General features: G+C 38.9%; 1 protein-coding gene across 1 annotated transcript in view; it reads left to right on the top strand.

The window, feature by feature from the left end:
- Window positions 1–2,338: 2,338 nt before the first annotated feature.
- The window catches only part of IARS2 (isoleucyl-tRNA synthetase 2, mitochondrial), a 43,431-nt gene continuing 21,997 nt past the window's right edge, over window positions 2,339–23,772 (top strand). Inside the window, exons 1-12 of the mRNA XM_065938358.1 lie at window positions 2,339–2,703; window positions 4,497–4,619; window positions 9,190–9,349; window positions 10,209–10,357; window positions 10,441–10,490; window positions 10,572–10,681; window positions 10,769–10,859; window positions 11,204–11,319; window positions 17,237–17,406; window positions 18,336–18,426; window positions 20,143–20,294; window positions 22,406–22,566. Coding sequence (XP_065794430.1) covers window positions 2,437–2,703; window positions 4,497–4,619; window positions 9,190–9,349; window positions 10,209–10,357; window positions 10,441–10,490; window positions 10,572–10,681; window positions 10,769–10,859; window positions 11,204–11,319; window positions 17,237–17,406; window positions 18,336–18,426; window positions 20,143–20,294; window positions 22,406–22,566 — 1,640 coding nt within the window. The 5' untranslated portion in view covers window positions 2,339–2,436. The remainder of the gene's footprint in view (window positions 2,704–4,496; window positions 4,620–9,189; window positions 9,350–10,208; window positions 10,358–10,440; window positions 10,491–10,571; window positions 10,682–10,768; window positions 10,860–11,203; window positions 11,320–17,236; window positions 17,407–18,335; window positions 18,427–20,142; window positions 20,295–22,405; window positions 22,567–23,772) is intronic.

A 23,772-nucleotide genomic window follows, 5' to 3' on the forward strand; every position in this document is an offset into this window, starting at 1 on the left:
CCACTGCCAAAAGTTAAAAGAAGCTAAAACAAAAATTGTCTGTGTGTTTCTTTAGGCTGTATTTCTGGTGCACGGGAGAGCTGACCCGTGGTGAAAACAGCAGTTTTTTTTTTTTTTCCCCCAGTATTCAAAACCATGGCACTGTGATTAGAATATGACAGGATAAAATAATATGGCAGAGTTAATTGCAAACGTACCAGTTGTAACAATAAAGGTAAATTGTTTCAACTCATTCATTTAAAGACAAATTTTCTGATTCCTTAGAAAGCCAAACTCACTGTTTTATCAGAGTAGAATTCAGGGTAAGAAAAATTATCAAAGGGAACAGGGAGTTTGTATTGTTAAAGGTATCCTTTATATTAACAAAGCTACTTTATTTTTAAACATTTTAAAATTAAATAGATAACCCCTGACCACAGTCCCATGCTCAAAAAGAAAAAAACTGAAAAACCCCACAACCATCTGCTCAGGCCTTTGCTTTTTCCCCACTAGTTTCATATGCTTTCTTTTCACTGTTTTTTAAATTGAAGGAAGATTCATTAAATTCTATAGTGCTTTACAATTTTCAAAAATTTCATGCATAGTTTCTTATAATCCCATAATAACATTTTTCTCTCTACTGCTATATTGCCCCATCACTAGTTTTTCTATATTTATGTCTGCTTCTTCTCTGTTTTATTGACTAGTTTGTTGTATATTTTAGATTCTATATATAAATGATATCACATAATATTTGTCTTTCTCTGACATTTCACTTAGTATAATGCCCCACCAAGTTCATCCATGTTGCTGCAAATGGCAAAATCTCACTCTTTTTTAAGTCTGAGTAATATTCCATCATGTGGTGGGAGAAATATATCAATAACCTCAGATATGTAGATGTCACCATCCTTATGGCAGAAACTGAAAAGCCTCTTTTTTCTTTCCTTTTCTTTTTTTTTAAAGAGCCTCTTGATGAAAGTGAAAGAGGAGAGTGAAAAAGGTGGCTTAAAACTCAACATTCAAAAAACTAAGATCATGGTATCCAGTCCCATCACTTCATGGCAAATAGATGGGGAAACAATAGAAGCAGTGACAGAGTATTTTCTTGGTCTCCAAAATCACTGTAGATGGTGACTGCAGCCATGAAATTAAAAGATGCTTGCTTGGAAGAAAAGCTATGACCAACACAGACAGTATATTATAAAGCAGAGACATTACTTTGCCAACAAAGGTCCGTCTAGTCAAAGCTATGGTTTTTTCAGTGGTCATGTATGGATGTGAGAGTTGGACTATAAAGAAAGCTGAGCGCTGAAGAATTGATGCTTTTGAACTGTGGTGTTGGAGAAGACTCTTGAAAGTCCCTTGAACTGCAAGGAGATCAAATCAGTCAATCCTAAAGGGGAGCAGTCCTGAATATTCATTGGAAGGACTGATGCTGAAGCTGATCTCCAATCCTCTGGCCACGTGATGCAAAGAACTGACTAATTGGAAAAGACCCTGATGTTAACACTGATTGAAGGCGGGAACATTGAAGGCGGGAGGAGAAGGGATGACCAGAGGCTGAGACGGTTGGAAGGCATCACCGACTGGATGAACATGAGTTTGAGCAATTTCTGGGAGTTGGTGATGGACAGGAAAACCTGGCGTGCTGCAGTTTCCATGGAGTCGCAAAGAGTCTATCACGACTGAGCGACTGAACTGAACTGAGTTGGCAAATTGTAGTCCAAATGGATGCAGAAGGCAATGGCACCCCACTCCAGTACTCTTGCCTGGAAAATCCCTTGGACGGAGGAGTCTGGCGGGCTGCAGTCCATGGGTCGCTAAGAGTCGGACACGACTGAGTGACTTCACTTTTACTTTTCACTTTCATGCATTGGAGAAGGAAATGGCAACCCATTCCAGTGTTCTTGCCTGGAGAATCCCAGGGATGGTGGAGCCTGGTGGACTGCCGTCTATGGGGTCGCAAAGAGTTGGACACGACCGAAGCGACTTAGCAGCAGCAGCAGCAGCAGCAGTCCAAATGGACGGAGATACGCTATATGTGTAAATTACATAGCAATTTTCGAAGACCTGGAATGAAGAGAAAGAATGTGAAATATTATATTTATAATTTTATATGAATTACATGTTGAAGTGGTAACGTTAGTTATACTGGATTAAATAAAATAAACTTTAAAAGGAACGCGCGGTGACTGAATCGTGAGCTTGGGGCGCGGGCCACACCTCTTCCCGCTCTCATCAGCGCCGCTCCAGGGGCGGCTGCCGCCAAGATCCGGGTGTGTTTGGGTCCCCTGTCTCCCCGCCCCGCGCCGCGTCCCCGCCCCTTCCCCACCCCGCGCGCGTGCGCACTCCCGTAGGGCTCGCGCCCGTGCTCTGGGCTCCCTGTTCCCACAAAGCCCGGCCGGAGCCGAGGCCCCGGCGTCCACCTGGACCCTGGGGTTGGTCTGGCCCGCCATGCGTTGGGGGCTGCGCCCTCGCGGTCCGGGGGCGGCGGCCCTGGCCGCGGCCTGGAATTTGTGGGTGCCCCCACGCCTTCCTCGTCGGCCGCGCTGGCGAGGGACAACCGGGAGCCTTTTGGTGCGGTCAGTCACAGGGGCCAGTAACCAGCCGCAGAACTCGAGTAATGGCAGCTATCGGGACACGGTGTTGCTGCCGCAGACCAGCTTCCCCATGAAGCTGCTGGGCCGCCAGCAGCCCGACACGGAGCTGGAGATCCAGCAGGTACGGGCGGGCCTGCGGGCCGGGAGCGGGGCCTCCCTGGAGTCACGCCTGGGGCACCCACATCCCGGGCAGGGCAGGGCAGGGCAGGGCCCGGCCGCAGGCTCCAGACCCTCTTGGGCCAGAGGTGTTGCGATCAGACCAGTGGGAATCATGCACTTCCCACAGGTTGTACTGAGTGAAAACACAGGTGCGGAAACCTCTAGACAAGTCCCCTAGAGGTGGCGGGTTCCAGACCGGAATGCTAACCCGGGTCGCCGGCATTGTAGGCAGAGCCACCTACCGTCTGAGCCACCAGCAAAGTCCAGCGGTCAAACAGCTGTGCTCAGATAGCATGGATGGAATAGAAATTCCAGTTTTAGCTTACACAAAACTAGTCGAATTTGGACTCTTTTCCAGTGATTTGTTTAAAGTAAATTAACATGTACACATATAAAGATGCGATCATGAGAAGTTGAAGCTCACTTTTGTGGTATCAGTAGGTTGCTAGTTGGAAGGTGGCTTGTTTGAAGGGTTAAGTAGCCATGGTTACTTCATCTGAGTCCTCTTCCTCACCTGTGCCTCTGTCTCCTGTATTAAACTGAGCTTTCTAAGGCCAGAAATTCACTTGTTAGTTTGTGTAATTCTAGGGTCTTTACAAATCCCTGATATTTTGGATATCTTAGTTAAGTAAATATGCTTAGCTTAAATATTCTTATGACAGCTCTCAGAGTTCTAGACTCACAAACCTGTTTTGGCCATCTAGTTTTTTAAGTGTTCCGTCCAGTACTTTCAGTATTTCTGGAATTGTGACAGTTTCAGATATTTTCTTGTATAATCTTTACACCAGCTTGGTGGGTTGAGTATTATTAACTTTTTTTTTCAAATGAGGGGATAGTCCTACAAAGGCAAAGTGACTTGGCCAACATCACACAGAAGGTGAGGGAAGGGGAGTGGGGCTGCAGTCAGCGTTTTTCCAGACTGAGAGAGTAGCAAGTGTTGAGGCCATAGCATAGCAGGAGTAAGATATGAGAGAGAGAAAGTGTGTGTGTGTGTGTGTGTGTGTGTGTGTGTGTGTGTGTGTCTGAGAATTTTGTGTTGAGGCCATAGCATAGCAGGAATAAGATATGAGAGAGAGAGAGAGTGTGTGTGTGTGTGTGTGTGTCTGAGAAATTTGTGTTGAGGCCATAGCATAGCAGGAATAAGATATGAGAGAGAGAGAGTGTGTGTGTGTGTGTGTGTGTGTCTGAGAATTTTGTGGTATTAAACCTTTGTAGGCCTTCCCAGGTGGTGCAGAGGTGAAGAATTGCTTGCTGGTGCAGGAGACACACGTTCGATCCTGGGTTGGGAAGATTCCCCTGGAGGAGGGCATGGCAACCCACTGCAGTATTCTTGCCTAGACAGTCCCACAGACAGAGGAGCCTGGCAGGCTACAGGCCAAGGGGTTGCAAAGAGTCGGACACGACTCTCAGCGAATAAGCGCAAACCTTGTAGGGTCCTGTATACCTTCATAGAGAACTTAGACTTTCAACTGAAGTCTGCAGGGTATCTATTGAAAAGTTTTAAGAGATAAGTACTCAGATGTGTATCTTATTTATTTTTTGTGTTATTAGAAGGAGTAAAGTTTTTTTTTGATAAAACATTCTTAAATTTATTTTTTAATTGGAAGATGTGCATTTTAGAAAACTCACCTTGTGTTTTAGAGTTGAATATTTTGGAATGCGATAGGAAATAAGCAGGTGCTGAGTGTTACTTATGGCAAGATTCACGAGTATGTGTTTATGTGATGTGCAGAGATTATTGTTCTTTTTAAACAGAAATGTGGATTTTCAGAACTTTATTCATGGCAAAGAGAAAGAAAAGTGAAGACTGAGTTTTGTCTTCATGATGGACCTCCTTATGCAAATGGTGACCCTCATGTTGGACATGCTTTAAATAAGGTAATTATAATTTTGGTTATAAGATGTGAAGGAAAATCTTTATGTAAATACACTTTGGAAAAAAGTATATTCTGACTTTATGACAATATGTAAACTTGCATTGATATAAACTGAAATGTCTTAATAGAAAGTGTCAATGAACAGTTTTAGTACTGTGTGAAAACTAACATCACTGGTATTTGCTTTGAATTTATTTTACATTAATAAGTATCATTTTATTCAATAAATAATTAATGAGCATCTGTTATGTGCCAGATATTGTCTAGACTCTGGGAATAACAGTGAACAAAATAAGAATAAGTCCTGTCTTCATGGAGCTTGTGATCTAAACAGGAAGGCACAGAAAGATAAATAAGTAAAATGTTTAATATGGTAGATAGTTGCCATAGACTGAATGTTTGTCTCCCTCCCCCTGCAAATCGTATGTTGAAACCTAATCCCTCCATCAGTGGGCTTAAAAGCCCTAATTAAAAAGACCTCAGAGAGCTCCCTTGTCCCCTTATGCCATGTGAGGTTACAGTGGGAAAAATGGGGTCTATGAACCCGAAAGGGGTCCTTACCAGATACTGAATTTGCCAGCCCCTTGATCTTGGACTCCACAGCCTGTGGAATAGTGAGAAAGATATTTCTCCTCTTTATGCCACCCCATTTATGCTAATTCTCAGACACCCTGCTAATGTCCAAGAATTGCTTGGTTGTATGTGTGGAATCCCCAACCCCCCCCAACACACAATCACACGCATACATACAGACATATACACACATAGGAATACACGCATTATTTGTAGTAATGAGTACTTTAGAAGAAAATAAAAACAGGGAAGATTAATAGGTGGGTCAGTTGGGCAAAGTGTAGTTTTATTAAATTGATCTGGGATACCCCCCCCTCACTGAAAAGATGACATTCCTGTAAGGTCCTCAACGAAGCAAGAGGGTAAGCTGTGGGGTATTTGGGGTAAGTATAACTAACTGAAAGAGGAGAGTGAAAAAGTTGCCTTAAAGCTCAGCGTTAAAAAAACTAAGATCATGGCATCAGGTCCCATCACTTCATGGCAAATAGAAGGGGGAGAAATGAAATAGCGGCAGACTTTATTATTTTGTGCTCCAAAATCACTGTGGATGGTGACTGCAGCCATGAAATCAAAGAGGCTTGCTCCTTGGAAGAAAAACTATGATAACCTAGACAGCATATTAAAAAGCAGAGACATCAATTTATCGACAAAGGTCCATATAGTCAAAGCTATGGTTTTTCCAGTGGTCATGTACAGATGTGAATACCGAAGAATTGATGCTTTTGAACTGTGTTGCTGGAGAAAACTCTTGAGAGTCCCTTGGACAGCAAGGAGATCAAACCAGTTAATCCTAAAGGAAATCAGTGCTGAATGTTAATTGAAGGACAGGTGCTGAAGCTGAAACTCCAATACTTTGGCCACCTGATGTGAAGAGCTGACTCAATGGAAAAGACTCTGATGCTGGGAAAGATTGAGGGTAGGAAGAGAAGGGGCGACAGAGGATGAAATGGTTGGATGGCATCACTGACCCAGTTGCACAAACTCCAGGAGATAGTGAGAGACAAGAAAGCCTGGCGTGCTGCAGTCCATAGGGTTGCAAAGAGGCAGACACGACTTCATGACTGAACAACAGCAGCAATAGCTAAGTGCTTCCCATGTGGTTCAAGTGGTGAAAAGTATGCCTGCCAATTCAGGAGACACAGCAGACACAGGTTAGATCCCTGGGTGGGGAAGATCCCTTGGAGTAAGAAATGACAACTCACTCCATTTGTGTGTGTACTGAGTATACACACACACAGTGCCAAGTACAAAGACTTGAGGTGAGTTTTCTTGGTGTGTTTGAGGAGGATAAAGTGAGGATTTGGTATCAGGGTGATGCTGGCCTTCTAGAATGAAGGCTTACTGCCCTCATCACTCTTTTAGTTTCTGTTGCTATAATTTTTTTGCCAATTGCAAAATTTCAGATAGGTTGAATTATAACAGATTCTTCTATGTCTGGCTTCTGTTACTTGTACAGTGTTTGATATTCGTACATGCTGTTATGATGTCAATGGTTGATTCCTTCTTAATTGTCAATAATTGTAGAGAAGCATTCCATTGAGAGAGTGTGTACCACAATTTATTTACTATACTTTTCAGTCCCTTATCTTTATTTATTTATTTTTTCAGTCCTTTATTTCTATGTATACTTTAATGGAAAGTTTGAAGAAGGCATGACCTTGGACATCTGTCTGTATTTTCACCACCAGAAATCTGGTCACTGAACAAGTCAGTATTGCTATTAGAGTAGAATTATATTATAATATGTATTACATATTGTATTAGACCAGGCTTCCATGGTGGCTCAGATAGTAAAACGCCTGCCTACAATGCGGGAGACCTGGGTTCCATCCCTGGGTTGGGAGGATCCCTCTGGAGGAGGGCATGGCAGCATACTCCAGTATTCTTGCCTGGAGAATCCCATGGACAGAGGAGCCTGATGGGCTACAGTCCATGGGGTCCCTAAGAGTCAGACATGACTGAGTGACCAACACTTTCGTTTTCACTTACTTTCTTTCATTGTGTTAGACCATTTAATTGTACTGAAAACTTCTAACACTTTTGAGATATGTAACATATCTCAAAAGTGTTACACATATTGTACATTCCTCAGTATGAGTTTTGTTTGCCTCCGCAGAGGCCAAATCATGCTGCTTGATAACTCATTTTCAAATTATTAGAAATATTACATCAGATGGTAAAAAAAGCATTAATTTCTTTTGATGGACAGAACTGAAGTGCTTTTTTTTTTTAAGTACACACTATTTGAAAACAATTTCATTCAAATTTTGTTTTAGTTAGAGTTTATATTTGGCGTAATTATAAATTCAGGTGCATTTGTTAAGAACAAAAGAGAGAGGATTCGGTATATGTTTTACCGTTTCCCTAGTGGTAACATCCTGCAAAACTGTAGTACCATATCATAACCAGAATGTTACATTGATACACTCAAGATACCAAACATTTCCATCAAGAATCCTTCAAGATGCTCTTTTTTTTTTCTCATTTATTTTTATTATGATGCTCTTTTATAGCTATATTTATTTCCCTCTTTTCCCACCATCTCCTTATCTGTTGTCTACTTCTATATTTTTGTCATTTCAAGAATTCTGTATAAATGTAATCATACAGTTTTGGGGGATTAACTTTTTTCACTCAGTGGTATATATTGTATATTTACATCTCAATTTGGACTGGCCGGTTTTGATGCTTATTACCGCTGATGGCTAGTGACGAGTATGTGAGACGTCACACTCTAGAGCCTGTGTGCATGACTTCGTTTATTCAGTTAAGTGCTTGTAGAATAGTCTGTGTGTCCTTAGTTGCTCAGTCATGTTCCATTCTTGCGACCCTATAGACTGCAGCGCGCCACGCTCCTCTGTCCATGGGATTCTCCAGGCAAGAACGCTGGAGTGGGTTGCCACTTCCTTCTCCAGGGGATCTTCCCGACCCAGGAATTGAACCCAGGTCTCCTGCATTGCAGGCAATTCTTTACCAACTGAGCTATGAATAGTGGCAGTCACCATTCTACATGCTGGGAGTTTACAGATGAAGACAGATGGGATCTCTGATTTCAAAGAGTTTATGTTTTCCCAGGAAGGGACAGATAATTAGATAAATAAAACAATTTCAAATAGGGATAAATGGGAAGGATGTTATTTATATTGATCAATGTAACATAAGAGTGTACAAATATTAAGTATGTATCAGTAGATGAATGTTATATAACTACCCCTAGATCACAAGGCCCCCTGCCCTTTGGTAAGAAGTCTGAAGGAGTTTTACATAGAAGGTGTGAGAGGAATGTGTGTTATCATTTCTACTTTTGAGAGACATGGAAGGGAAGATATATTTTTCTGCACTATTGCATTATTTACTTTTGGGAAGAAGGAATTGAACCTGGAGCCAAATCTGTCCTTTGCCTTTGAGTTTTCATTTTTCAGTGGGAATATATTTTTTAAAAAATCTGCTGCCCACTAGTTTCTTAAGATGAGCTAAGAAACAGTTACAGAACTTTACTAAGAGATCTACTGTTTTATTTAGGGTTTTAGTAATAACAGAGTTAAGCATAATACTTCATACTCTAAGGGCATTATAAATTCTGCCTTGATTCTGTAATATTTATGAGCTAAATTTACATAAATAATTTTATTCCATGAAAGTAAAGCAAATTGTAATTTTTTACTTTGATTTTTAGGAAGTTCAAATTATTTCTTAAAAGAGTAATATAGATTGCTTATTTGCATACTACAACTTAAAAAAAATTAATAATGTTGGATATAATGTCTCACTTTGAAATCTTTTGTAATTTGATTTCTTCCTGGGGGAGTTAATGACATTTTAAAAATCAGATATTTGTTATGCTTGTGTTTATGTAGAACATAAGTTGGTAGATTTAATAGGTAATTCTATATAAATCCTTTTGGACTTTATTAGTGTTTTAAAATGATATTAAGAGAACATAAGTTGTAGGCCACATGCTTTTTGTATGAATGATGATTATCATTTCATCTTTGCAGATTTTGAAAGACATAGCCAATCGATACCATATGATGAGAGGTTCCAAAATACATTTTGTGCCAGGCTGGGATTGTCATGGGTTACCCATTGAAATGAAAGTATTATCAGAACTTGGTGGAAAAGCTCAGAATCTTTCAGCTATGGAAATTAGAGAGAAAGGTAATTAATCTCTATTTCTGTTTTAAAATGTTATTTGTATACCCTGGTTCCTTGGAAAAGTCAGGGCTTTGTCAAAGACACCTGTTGATTTTTATTTTTTGCTGTTATTTTTTCGCTTATAATAAGATCAGTTGAAAACCACTGTGTCACAGAATATTCAGATTTTGTGTAATTGACTTTTATGAGAACTTATGTTCAGAAATGAAGGAAAGGTTTGTGAGCACGTCCAAGTACATTTTTCAATTCTTTGGCCCTCACCTTTTGTTGAAATTATTATTTTGGTCAGTGTTTTTCTTTACTTTCTTGGCTAGAACCTGTTGACCTATTTTAGGTCCTAAACCAAAAGTAAATTTTAAATTAAAATTTTTTTAGACATCTCTTTTTTGGTCCTTTCCTTCAGTAGCATGAGTCAAGGAGGACTTGTCTGTTCTTATCTGTTAAACTACTGTATAACTGGATATGATTTTGAAGATCCCATACTTCCTTATGAGACAGTATGATTGGTTGCACTAATTAATTTTGTGTGTGTGTATATAATGAAAATCATTCTCTGACCTTTTCTTAAATTATGAAGTAAGAAGAGTAACTTTTCCAGTTTGTTATTTTTAAACATAAGATCATTTTATGATCTCTGACTAATGGAAGAGTTGGTGACAAAATTTTAACTTTTGAAATTTTAGTTAATTTTAGAATTTGTTGTAGGTATCTGTTGAACACTTTTAACTTTCAGGATAAATTTACTTTTAAGCATTTTTATAGTCTAAATTGTGTGTAATACCTGCATTTAGAGAGATATATGCTAAACCGTGTTCAAGAATTTTAACTCATTTTCAAAAGGCTTTTTGTTTGTTGATTTTAGCTAGATCATTCGCCAAAGCAGCAATTGAGAAACAGAAATTGGCATTTATTCGCTGGGGAATAATGGCAGATTGGAATAATTGCTACTATACTTTTGATGGAAGATACGAGGCCAGGCAGTTGAAAATTTTCTACCAAATGTATGATAAGGTAATAAAGCTTTTCTTTTCCTTTGAATATGTTGAATTACATGTTACAGAATTCCAGCTTTCATATATCTTTGTCTTTTATAGGGCTTGATTTATCGATCTTACAAACCTGTGTTTTGGTCTCCTTCATCAAGGTATTTATGTGTTTTGGGTAGCTAAAGTGGAGAATTTTGTGGGACTTTCAAATATTTATGTTTAATGTTTTTAATCCTTAGGACTGCGTTGGCTGAAGCAGAACTTGAATATAACCCGGAGCACGTCAGTCGCTCAGTATATGTAAAATTCCCTCTCCTGAAACCTTCTCCTAAGTTGGCATCCCTTCTAGGTAAGATTTATCCGTTGCTTGAGTTTATTAAACTTAAGGAATTAAAGCATTAGGTTTGCTAGCATATATGAACTTTCATTTTCACAGATGGTTCATCTCTGGTTAGTGTTTTAGTCTGGACCACACAGCCTTGGACAATTCCAGCCAATCAAGCTGTTTGTTACATGCCAGAATCAAAGTAGGTATATTATAGCAATTTTTGTTTTATCCACAAATAGGATCAGTTCCAATTTTTGGCATTATTTTGATCTTATTGCATCCTCATTATTCTCTTAAAATTAGTGAATTATCACTTAGTTTTTATGTTCATATAGATTTATTAAGCTTTAGAGAATTCTACTTAAGACCTTATTTTCCAGCTTCTTTGGGAAAGAAAACAGAAATGTAAGGAATGAAGTCCTTTGAAAATAGTACTGTTTTGATCTTAAAGTTAGTTTTTCTAAAGTGACATAGAACGTTTAAAATGTTATCTGTGGTTTTTCCTTTTCACTGTTAGTAGCTTACGCCTCAATTTTATTTTAGGTATGCTGTTGTGAAGTGTTCCTCATCTGGAGACTTATACATTCTAGGTGCAGATAAAGTAACATCTGTTGCTTCTACTTTGGGAACAACATTTGAGGTTATTTCAACATTTTCAGGTGAGGATTTACAGATATTCTGACTGTCAAAGTCATCAAAATACTGGGTTGATCTGAGTTCAGTACCTTGCTGGACATCGCTCATTGTGAATGAAACAAATACGGCTTCTACTTTTCTAGAATATATTTTACATTGATCAAACTGAAGGAGAATATACATTAAACATGATAGGAGCATAGAAAATATGAACATTGACAAAGTCACAATAGTTGAAAAAAATTTTTGATAAATTTCCAGTGGAAAATTAAAAAAATGTCCTCTAATACAACATAAAATGTTGAAATTTTCCTTTAAATTTTTATTCAAAAGTAAACTACTGAAAATTATTTTTATCTGATTTGATCAAAAGAGCGAGGAAGGAAATAAATACATTTATTTTGGGGTATAGGACTTTTGTAAGGAAATTGAATAAATTCTAAAAGTTATTTCCAAGATAGCATTTCTATCAAAAGAATCCTTCAGTTCAGTTCTGTCGCTCAGTCGTGTCTGACTCTTTTCAACCCCATGAATCGCAGCACGCCAGGCCTCCCTGTCCATCACAAACTCCCGGAGTTTACTCAAACTCATGTCCATCGAGTCGGGGATGCCATCCAGCCATCTCATCCTCTGTCTCCCCCTTCTCCTCCTGCCCCTAATCCCTCCCACCATCAGGCTCTTTTCCAGTGAGTCAGCTCTTCGCGTGAGGTGGCCAAAGTACTGGAGTTTCAGCTTCAGCATCAGTCCTTCCAATGAACACCCAGGACTGATCTTTAGGATGGACTGGTTGGATCTCCTTGCAGTCCAAGGGACTCTCAAGAGTCTTCTCCAACACCATAGTTCAAAAGCATCAATTTTTCGGCGCTCAGCTTTCTTCACAGTCCAACTCTCACATCCATACATGACCACTAGAAAAACCATAGCCTTGACTAGACGGACCTTTGTTGGCAAAGTAATGTCTCTGCTTTTTAATATGCTATCTAGGTTGGTCATAACTCTCCTTTCAAGGAGTAAGTGTCTTTTAATTTCATGGCTGCACTCACCATCTGCAGTGATTTTGGAGCCCAAAAAAATAAAGTCTGACACTGTTTCCACTGTCTCCCCATCTATTTCCCATGAAGTGATGGGACCAGATGCCATGATCTTGGTTTTCTGAATGTTGAGCTTTAAGCCAACTTTTTCACTCTCCTCTTTCACTTTCATCAAGAGGCTTTTTAGTTCCTCTTCACTTTCTGCCATAAGGTTGGTGTCATCTGCATATTGAGGTTATTGATACTTCTCCCAGAAGTCTTGATTCCAGCTTGTGCTTCTTCCAGCCCAGCATTTCTCATGATGTACTCTGCATATAAGTTAAATAAATAAGCAGGGTGACAGTATACAGCCTTGATGTACTCCTTTTCCTATTTGGAACCAGTCTGTTGTTCCATGTCCAGTTCTAACTGTTGCTTCCTGACCTGCATACAGGTTTCTCAAGAGGCAGGTCAGGTGGTCTGGTATTCCCATCTCTTTCAGAATTTTCCGCAGTTTATTGTGATCCACACAGTACTAAGCTATAATTTGGGACTCCTAAAGTAGTGGCTGATTTTGAAATATAACTATGGAAATCTAGGGAAGTTTAAAATTACCTTTGTCTTTAGGGACGGTATATCTTTGAGTTTCTTACAAAAGAAAAAAATCACAAGTTAGAGATACTCAAAAATGGAAAGATTGTCCAGCTAAATAGAGAAGACCTCAAAATGTATCGGTTCAGATATAAGCCAGTTAGAGGTTTAAACAATCTTAATAAAAATCAAAAAGTTTTTAATGTCAAAGGCATAAAAAAAGCTTTAGAATGTTTAGTATTTAATACCATTTGTATCTTATTGGTGCATTCAGCAAGTTAGAGGATCTGGTATATTCTTTAGTCCATACCCTTCGCTCACCCCTTTTTTAAAAAGAATTGATATATAGCATTGTATTAGTTTTAGGCATTCGGTATAATGATTTGATACTTGTATGCATTGTGAGACCATCATAAATCTAGTTAACCTCATCGTCATGCGTAGTTACAAAGTTTTTTCCTTGTGATGTGTACTTTTAAGGTCTGTTCTCTTCAGTTTAGTCACTCAGTCGTGTCCGACTCTTTGTGACCCCATGGACTGTAGCACACCAGGCTTCCCTGTCCATCACTCACTCCCAGAGCTTACTCAAACTCATGTTCATTGAGTCAGTGATGCCATCCAACATCTCATGCTCTGTCGTCCCCTTCTCCTGCCTTTAATCTTTCCCAGCATCAAGGTCTTTTCAGATGAGTCAGTTCTTTGCATCAAGTGGCCGAAGTATTGGAGTTTCAGCTTCAGCATCAACCCTTCCAATGAATATTCAGGACTGATCTCCTTTAGGATGGACTAGTTGGATCTCCTTGCAGTCCAAGGGACTCTCAAGAATCTTCTCCAATATTGTAGATCAAAAGCATCAATTCTTTGGTGTTCAGTTTTCTTTATAGTCCAACTCTCACATCCATACATGACCACTGGAAAAACCATAGCTTCGAGTAGATTGGCTTTGTTGGCAAAGTAATTTCTTGCTCTTTAATATGGTGTCTAGGTTGGTCATAACTTTTCTTCCAAGGAGCAAGCACCTTTTAATTTCACGGCTGTTGTCACCACCTGCAGTGATTTTGGAGCCCCCCAAAATAAAGTCTGTCACTGTTTCCATTGTTTCTCCATCTGTTTGCCATGAAGTGATGGGCCCAGATGCCATGATCTTAAGTTTTCTGAATGTCAAGTTTTAAACCACCTTTTTCACTCTGCTCTCTCACTTTCATCAAGCGGTTTTTTAAGAGACTCTGCTTTCTTAGCAGCTTTCAAATATACAATATAGTATTATTAATCACAGTCCACCTCTTTTTTAAGTGTGGAAGATAGTAGTAGACTTCATTGACATTTTAGATGTTGTTACAGAAGTTGAATGGCATGCTCAAAAGGTTTGTGAAAGTATAAGGTATTAAATGTAAAGATCCTGTTTCTGAACTGCTTCACTATTTTAAATGATCGCTGTGTGGAGAGTTGATGGATTTTTGCCACTTTGAGCCACCACGTTTTAGGGCAATCTGCATACTTTTAATTTCTGGCTGAATAATCTCGGAACAGCTGGCTCTCTATTTACTAAGGTAGTAGGAATGTTGAACAGATAAAATGGAACATTTTCTTTGGGGTAGATTTCCGTTCCAGAAAGAAATGTAAATTGTTTCTTATTAATCACCTGGGGATCTTTGTTGGGAGATGAGGAAGAGTATGAAGTAGCATAAGCACTAAGTATTGGGGATAAAGGAAAGTTCACAGATGAAATTTAGTTTGCTCCAAAGCTGTGGTTTCCATGCTGAAAATGCGTAAAGAGTACAGCGCAAGGTTGTAGAGACTGGTGTTACTCGTCAATCTGATTTCGAGAAAAGGAGTCAAAACACACACTAACGAGTTGATTTCTCTAAAAATCAGTGTTGACCGTTGTCTCTTTTAACAGCATTAAAATTTGCATGGAAAAGAATGCATCCTAAAGTAATTTTCCTAGTAATTCAGGTATTTCCTGGTTATAAAATGCCAAGTTAGCCAAGTGAGACAGCAGGGAAGGCTTGTGATTTTCTTCAGAACAGGGAATTTTGTCAGGATTTTATAAGGAAATGTCAGTTTTTCTCATGCCTCTTACCCATAGTGCTGTTTTAAGCAAAATGAAGTCAGCAAAAGGGCTGTCTTTTCTATGAAAATGTCAAAAGTTAAAAGATTTGTGTTGTTCTTCTGGTGATATGAATAGGCTGTGTAGTTTTTATTGCTCTATGGCTAGAAAAAAGGATCATAGAAGTGGAGAAATTTATAAAGGCAGGTTTTTTTTTTTAGTTAAATATCATTTAGCTTGGAAAGATGAAGAATGATTTGTGGGGAATATCTGAGGCATAAGGGGGCATTGACCATTCTTCAGTTATTAATGCTAAAGACTAGATAGAATAAACAGACCTATTTAGTATGTTGGTTAATGGATGGGTTGAACCAGCAAATCATTTTAAAGCTTGAAACTGTTTATTTTTAGAATGTATGAAAGAAAGATTAGTTTGTGGAGCTCAACTCAAGAGGGAGTAAAGTTGGGAAACAGTAATGGTGTAGAGGGCTTCCCCGGTGGATCGGTGGTAAAGAATCCACCTGCAGATGGCTGCTATCCAAAAGTCTACAAGCAGTAAATGCTGGAGAGGGTATGGAGAAAAGGGAACCCTCTTACACTGTTGGTGGGAATGCAAACTAGTACAGCCACTATGGAGAACAGTGTGGAGATTTCTTAAAAAACTGGAATTAGAACTGCCATATGACCCAGCAATACCACTTCTGGGCATACACATCGAGGAAACCAGATCTGAAAGAGACACGTGCACCCCAGTGTTCATTGCAGCACTGTTTATAATAGCCAGGACATGGAAGCAACCTAGATGCCCATCAGCAGACAAATGGATAAGGAAGCTGTGGTACATATACACCATGGAATATTACTCAGCCATTAAAAAGAATTCATTTGAATCAGTTCTAATGAGATGGATGAAACTGGAGCCCATTATACAGAGTGAAGTAAACCAGAAAGATAAAGACCAATACAGTATACTAACACATATATATGGAATTTAGAAAGATGGTAACAGTAACCCTATATGCAAAGCAGAAAAAGAGACACAGATGTACAGAACAGACTTTTGGACTCTGTGGGAGAAGGCCAGGGTGGGATGTTTTGAGAGAACAGCATCGAAACATGTATATTATCTAGGGTGAAACAGGTCACCAGCCCAGGTTGGATGCATGAGACACGTGCTCGGGGCTGGTGCACTGGGAAGACCCAGAGGGATCGGGTGGAGAGGGAGGTGGGAGGGGGGATTGAGATGGGGAACACATGTAAATCCATGGTTGATTTATGTCAGTGTATGGCAGAAACCACTACAATATTGTAAAGTAATTAGCCTCCAACTAGTAAAAATAAATGGGGAAGAAAAAAAAAGAATCCACCTGCAGTACAGGTGATGCAGGTTCGATCCCTGGATCAGGAAGATCCCCTGGAGAAGAAAATGGCAACCCACTCCAGTATTCTTGCCTGGGAAATCCCATGGACAAATGAGCCTGGAAGGCTATAGTCCGTGGGTTTATAAAGAGTCAGACATGACTTAGTGATTACACAATAACGACAACAACAGAAAACTTCGTAGATGATGGGTATGGTATATTATTAAAGGCAGCTAGAGTTATGTAGAATATTAGAGTCAGACTTGCCTTTGAACTTGAATTCAGTCATTTGTTAGTTATGTTACCTCAGACAAATTGCCTATTTTTTCTTGTTTTCTGATTTGTAAATTGGAGATAATGTTAGCTGTTTTGTACTATTATGAAGGTGAGGTAAGAGTTTATGTTGAGTCCAGTACTGGGTACCCAGTAACTGTCAGGTCTTATTTATCAGATCTTACCTTTTCAGGGTAATGTTATGAAAAGCAACAGCAATGAGTTCCCACAGAGATAGTATTAGAACCTGCTGGTCATTGACCCATTGATCTAGAATTTTTTTGTCCTCTGTTCTAAAAGGCACATAACTGTACATAAATTAGGGAAATGTTCTTGGGTTCATTTGATTATTTATTTTAATAATTACCGATACTTTAAAGCACTTATAGTACAGCAAGTATTGTGATACGTTACCCAAAATGCTTAACATGTACCAACCAGTTTATCCTCACAGCAGACCTCTGAGATACGCACTGTAATTACTTACATTTTGTAGATTCCTGAAAGTCACAGCACAAGTAAAAGGGAAAGAGAATTTGAGCCCAGCCTTATCTCAGATTTTGCTCTTTTCAGCCTGATGTCTGTTGCTTTCCTTAAAGAGGTAAATGAATCGCCATATAAAATAACTCTCAGTTGTGGTTTTCTTTGCCCACAGGTGTGGATTTGGAAAATGGTACTTGTGCTCATCCTTTAGTTCCCGAGAGGGAGTCTCCTCTTCTGCCTGCCAATCATGTGACCATGACGAAAGGAACAGGGCTGGTTCACACAGCGCCAGCTCATGGTATGGAAGATTACAGTGTAGCTTCTCAACACAGCTTGTCCACGGTATTGCTTCTCTTTTTTCCTTTTTAATAATTGCTTTTGTAGAGTTGAAGTGATAAACCCTAACATCTTTACTTTTTGATAATCAATGATCATTTTTGTCTTCATAGTTGTGAATTGCTTTTGTGCAATACCTCATTAACTCATACTAATTAAGGATCATTTCCTAGCATCAGCACAGAAATGGCACAGAGTTGAAATTGAATACATAGTAAATGGGGGCATTTTTTTTTCCACGTATTAAGTCACATAGACAAATTACTGTCAAGCCCTGAAAAATGGCAAGTGGGTTTTGCTTATGTACATGCCTGCTTAAGGTGCTTAGTCATGTTCAACTCTTTGCAACCCTGGGGACTGTAGCTCACCACGCTCCTCTGTCCATGGGATTTCCGAGGCAATTATACTGGAGTGGGTTGCCATTTCCTGCTCCAGGGGATCTTCCCTGACCCAGGGATCTAACCCACATCTCCTGCGTCTCTTGCACTGGCAGGTGGATGCTTTACCACTGAGCCACCTGGGATACTAGATAGCTCAAAAGAGCCATTTTTTTTCCAGACTAAACCATCCTCAAAATTTATTTTACACATTAGTTACTTAGCAAGTTTTTCCATTTAGTTAAAGACAAGTCTCAAAGTCATCACAGTGTATATACACTGCCATGGATCTGTAAGTTAACAGAAGTTTTTAGTATATCTTGTTACTTTTATTATTAAATTTTAGGTATGTGCTTTAGTAAACAGTTTGCCTTTGGTGATTTAAGTGTTTAAATTCACAAAGTCTGATTGACTACAAAGTAGTACCTAAATTTTTAGTACAATGAAACACTTGACTATAATGAGGTGTTTTATACATTATATATTGTTTTGCCAGATATTGTCATAAGATAGAAAGTCTTGATGCTTTATTTTAATTGTTCAGACGACTCTTTGTAGGATTGTTTAGTGAATGAAGATGGAGTTTTCACAGATGCTGCAGGTCCTGAACTTCAAAACAAAGCTGTTCTTAAAGCGGGAACAGATGCAGGTGAGTCCTGTATATGTTGATATTTTGTGTTTTTTTAACGTTGATATTGTAAATATGCATTTCCTGAGAAACAGCCAGCAGTAATCTTTGCTGACAATTCTCTCATCTTGCACTTTTAACAGAAGCAAAAAGCTGAAATTATATTTTATTTTGCCACATAGTTTAAAATGGAGTTTTGTACTTTTTCATCTTTCACTTTGAATTGCCCTACTTGTTTAATCAAATCAGGTCAGTCAGCAGGGAGTGGTGTTATTTTAGGACAACAGAGATAGTCATCAGCAGTGTTAGTTTTGTGGAAGGATGAAGTCAACCTTGGGGCTAGATGTTGACTGAATCAAACACTCTCACTCCTCTCATAACTCTTATGTCACTGACCTACACTATGAACACCTTTCTTTGCCCACACCATGACTAAGGCCAATTAGATCTGGTGTATTAATTCTTCTAGGCTCTTGTCACAAAGTGCCATAAATTTGGTGACTTAGAACAAGAGAAACTTATTCTCTCGCACTTCTGGAGGCTAGAAGTCTGAAATCAAGGTGTCAGTGAGGCTCAGCTCCCTCTGAAAGCTCTGTGAAAAGGTCCTCCTTTGCCTCTGCCTAGCTTCTGTTGAGAGAAGGCAATGGCACCCCACTCCAGTGCTCTTGCCTGGAAAATCCCATGGATGGAGGAGCCTGGTAGGCTGCAGTCCATGGGGTCGTGAAGAGTCGGTCACGACTGAGTGACTTCACTTTCACTTTTCACTTTCATGCATTAGAGAAGGAAATGGCAACCCACTCCAGTGTTCTTGCCTGGAGAATCCCAGGGACGGGGGAGCCTGGTGGGCTGCCGTCTATGGGGTCGCACAGAGTCGGACACGACTGAAGTGACTTAGCAGCAGCAGCAGCTTCTGTTGGCTTCTAGTAATCCTGACTTTCCTTGGTTTATAGCTGTATCACTGCAGTCTGCCTCCATTGTCCCCTGTCATTGGCTCTGTGTGTCTCTTCGGTGTGTACGCTTTCTTCGTACAAAGACACCAGGCATTGGAATTAGGGCCCACTCTAAGCCAGTGTGGGTGGTTTAGTCACATAGTCGTGTCGGACTGTTTGTGACCCCATGGACTGTAGCCCTCCAGGCTCTTCTGTCCATGGGTTTTCCAGGCAAGAACACTGGAGTGGGTTGCCATTTCCTTCTCCAGGGCATCTTCCTGACCCGTGGATTGAACTCACATCTCCTGTGTCTCTTGCGTCACAGGCAGATTCTTTACCCACTGAGCTGTCAGGGATGTCCAGTGTGACCCCATCTTAGTTGCAGACTGCATCTACAAAGGCCCTGTTTCCAAATAAGGTCACAGTCACAGGTCCTAGGGGCAAGGACTTAGGGGGACAAAATTCAGCCCAGTCTACCTAGTTCCTTTGGATTACCTGGAGACCATTTTAAGATTCATAGTATGAGAGATTGTGACTCTGAATTTGACAGGTAGAGTTCTAGGTATGTTCTGTCGTCTCTGAGAAGAGCCCATGGGAATGGCATACTTTGGAGCCTGATTAAGGTTTTACAGTTTCTGCTTTTTTTGTTGGGAGGTTCCCAGGTTATGCCTTTGCTCCTTGGTAGATGGCTCCTCTCACTGTCCCCTGTTGGCCCAGATTCCGTACTCCCTGGGAGTTTAGAGAGTCATTAGGGTTTTCATAGTACCTTTTCATTGTGTCTAATGTAAGTTGTTTTTTGTTTTTTAAGTTATAATGATGCTTCAGGCTGCAAAGAATTTGTTGAAAGAAGAAAAATTGGTACACAGCTATCCCTATGATTGGAGAACTAAGAAACCAGTAGTTATTCGTGCCAGCAAGCAGTGGTTTGTAAATATCACGGATATTAAGACTCCAGCCAAGGTATAAAGGGCATCCTACTGGAAGGGTTGGGTTTCTCATTCCCTCAGGATGAAAGGTTTATCTGTGAGGTAGGGGTAGGGTTTTGAGGGTAGAAGGAATTAATTGGTTTCATAAAATTGTAGAATTTTAGGTCTGGAAGGACCTTGGGTTTTCCATTCCTTCCTAGCACACATGTGGAAACTCATGTTTAAAGAGGTTAATTAGTTAGCTCTAATTTCCTCCCCAGTGTCTTGAAAGTAGCATAGAATTAGGACTTGAGTTCAGCAAATTGTTTAAACTCTCAGAACCTCTGTTTCCTCTGTCTATATAAAGGTGATAATAACACCTACCTCATGAGATAAGTGAATAATAGTTCCCAGAACAGTGCCTGGCACATAATAGGCATTCACCAAAACTCTTTTAAAACCCTTGGCTTCCTTAAAATTGAAATCACAGTTCATTTGAAAAGTTATTTCTTTGAGCTAACAAATACTTTATAGCTGGCATTTTAAATATTAATGTACATTTGAGCTCTTTCGTTCAATATATAGATGTATCTGTGTGTGTGTGTGTGAGTACCTCATGAATAACTTGATTCTATTAAATGAAAGAGCTCAACATATTTTGCTTTTGGTTTTCAAATATATATTTGTTGATCATGCTGAGTATACAGATATTTTGCTTTACAGCTTGCGTATAGCATTGCTGTTATTAGTTGGTTCATTTGTTGGCCTGGCAGTCTGGGGCCCTTGCCAGAGCTATGGAGGCAGTGTATACTTTCTACATTCATGTAGATTGGAGAGCTGTGCTATGGACTGTTCCTTTGTTTTGTTCGGCGTTTTTTTTTTTACATTTCTCTATAAAGCCTGTCTTTCTTACTGTGAACGTAGTTTGTGACTTTCAGCTCTGCACAGATTTTTGTTGCAGAACATGTGAGTCTGATGCTGATTCAATACGCTGAAGACAAGTTTGTTTTCTTCTTTATGGAAATTTTTAGTGACTCTTTGCAGAAATAGAGAAAGTAATATACTGTCATGTTTCCGTCACCCAGCTTCAACAATAATCAACTTTTTGCCAGTTTTATTTTTATCTACATCCCTACTCATTATCTACACTTCCTATCCATTGGATTATTTTAAAGCAACTTTTGGGTATTATGTTTTCCATAAATATTTCATCATATATATCTGACATTTAAAATTAAAATATAATTTTCATGCCATTATTACCACCTTAAAAAATATTAGTTATTCCTTAACTAAGTCAAATATCCAGTCAGTATCCACATTTCTTCAAATTTTAATGAAAATAAATTGCGAATATTGCCGTTCTGCCTGTAGGTGGTGCTTACAGAGGCTTTGGGGAGGGGATTTCTGGTCAGATAAGCAAGGAAGCTGTTTAACCATGCTCTGAAAATATAAAAGTTCTTTTTTTTTTAAATGAATAGAGAGACTTCTTTGTTGAGACTTTGAAATGGAGTTTATCATGTTTTCACTTATGGATGTTTTTAAACATTTTGCTATATAATTCTTTTCTTGGTAACTGATAAAGGAAATCAAATGCCAGCAGTTGACGGCTTTTGCGGGGGGCGGGGACGGGGGTTGGAGGGAAGGAGCGCTCTTGAGACAGTAAGTAAATGGGTAACTTATTTTGAGAAAGTGTTTTCTATGTTGGAAACCATACTATGTAAAATTAGGTTATATTTCAGTATCCTTATTTGTCAACCTAAGATAGGAGCTTATTTCTTAAACATTTAAAAAAGAATCCTGGAAATCAGTTTGAATTGAGTTTAACTGAAGTTTAATAATGTGTAGTACTTCTACTAAACCTGTTATTACCAGTTTTGATCTAGGAGTGCTTGGAAATTAGTATAAAATCGCTTGTCACTTCCTTCAAAGGTGAAATCTGCTCTAGATGTTATTTATTAGATCCTTTGTGGCCCTGTTTTAATATCCCCTTGTTTGCTCTGAAATCTATGGTTTTTTTAGATTAGTTTCTCTTTGGCAGGGAGAAGGGACATGTAAATGCCTATAAAATTCCAATATAAGGAACTGTATCAGGATAAAGAATGGGAGTTCTAGAAAATTTGTTCTGCTTTCTCTCACTGAACTTGATTTGTGAATCAATTGCAGGAATTGTTGAAAAAAGTGAAATTTATTCCTGGATCAGCATTGAATGCCATGGTTGAAATGATGGATAGGCGGCCATACTGGTGCATATCAAGGCAAAGAGCTTGGGGTGTTCCAATTCCTGTGTTTCATCATAAGACAAAAGATGAAGTCTTGATCAACAGGTAGAACTCTTTCAAAATTTTTCAGCATTTTAAAATGAGTTGTATTTTCTTCAAAAATTGGAAAATAGTGGACTATGGAAAACTCTTTGATATATGTTAAATAAAATAGTCTAAAATGACTATCTTTTTTGGGGGAGTAAAATACAAATTCCAAAAAGATCCTTTCAGATGGGTGAAGTTTTAACAAATACTGGATTATTTTCAGTATTGATACTCAGAAGTAAAGGCATTGACTTTTTTCCTTTGAGAATTCATTATTCCTGACTGTGTGCCTAACACTGTGTTGGAGTAAGGTGTAGCAGATTGAGTGACCCGGTGTGTGATTTTGATACAGGAATCAGTGTCAATCTTTCACTGAGTCTACTTTCACTCTCAGAAATGGTGTTAGGTAATTGTATAGATAATTTAAAATTTAAGAAACTATAATATAGTTGAATGCACTAGTTATTTCTTCTTTTTTTGCTTAATTTTTTTTTTTTAATTTGGAAAGGTAATACATAAACCTAGTAAACAATTCAGAGTTGAAGAGCTTATACGATAAAGAGAAGTTTGTTTTTTTTTTTTTTGCTAGTCATACACTAGACCCTTTTTTGAGGCAATAAACAAGACTGACATGGTCCCTGCTCTTATTGTGGTAATAATCTAGCTAGTTTATCTTCTGGTAAATTAGGGTAGCTTTCAGGATTGTTACTGTTATTAAGAGATGTGGAAAGGGGAATATTAATCATTTCTTTTGGGAATATATCCTGAATTTTTCATTTTTTTGGAGGTAATTTTGTTTCAAATTTTTTTTACTAAGTTATTCTGTAATATGAACAAAGAGTTTGACTATATTTTGGGAAGTATTTTCATATTTCATCAGTTGAGGATCCAGTGAGGATTTTGAGGGCATGGAGGCAGCAAGTAATGGAGAATTCAGGAGATGACAGAGGGGGATGTGCCCTGCCTTGGGCTTCAACATCATTTTTGTAAAAAGGTTGTGCTTTTCGTTGTCTACATTATTAGTACGCTATGCATGGTATTTTTATGAATATATGTATTTTAGTTTTTTTTTTTAATTGTTGATCCCAGTGTTTTGTTTTTAATTACCTTTAGCTGCATATCAGGTAGTTCTGAGTATCCTTGGTGTGAAGGTTCCTTTTCACTTAGAAATATTCTTGTATCACTACTTCATGGATAATCTGATACCTTCTGGCAACATGGCTC

Source organism: Muntiacus reevesi, chromosome 5, assembly GCF_963930625.1.
Source record: "Muntiacus reevesi chromosome 5, mMunRee1.1, whole genome shotgun sequence".
Classification (NCBI taxonomy): Eukaryota; Metazoa; Chordata; class Mammalia; order Artiodactyla; family Cervidae; genus Muntiacus; species Muntiacus reevesi.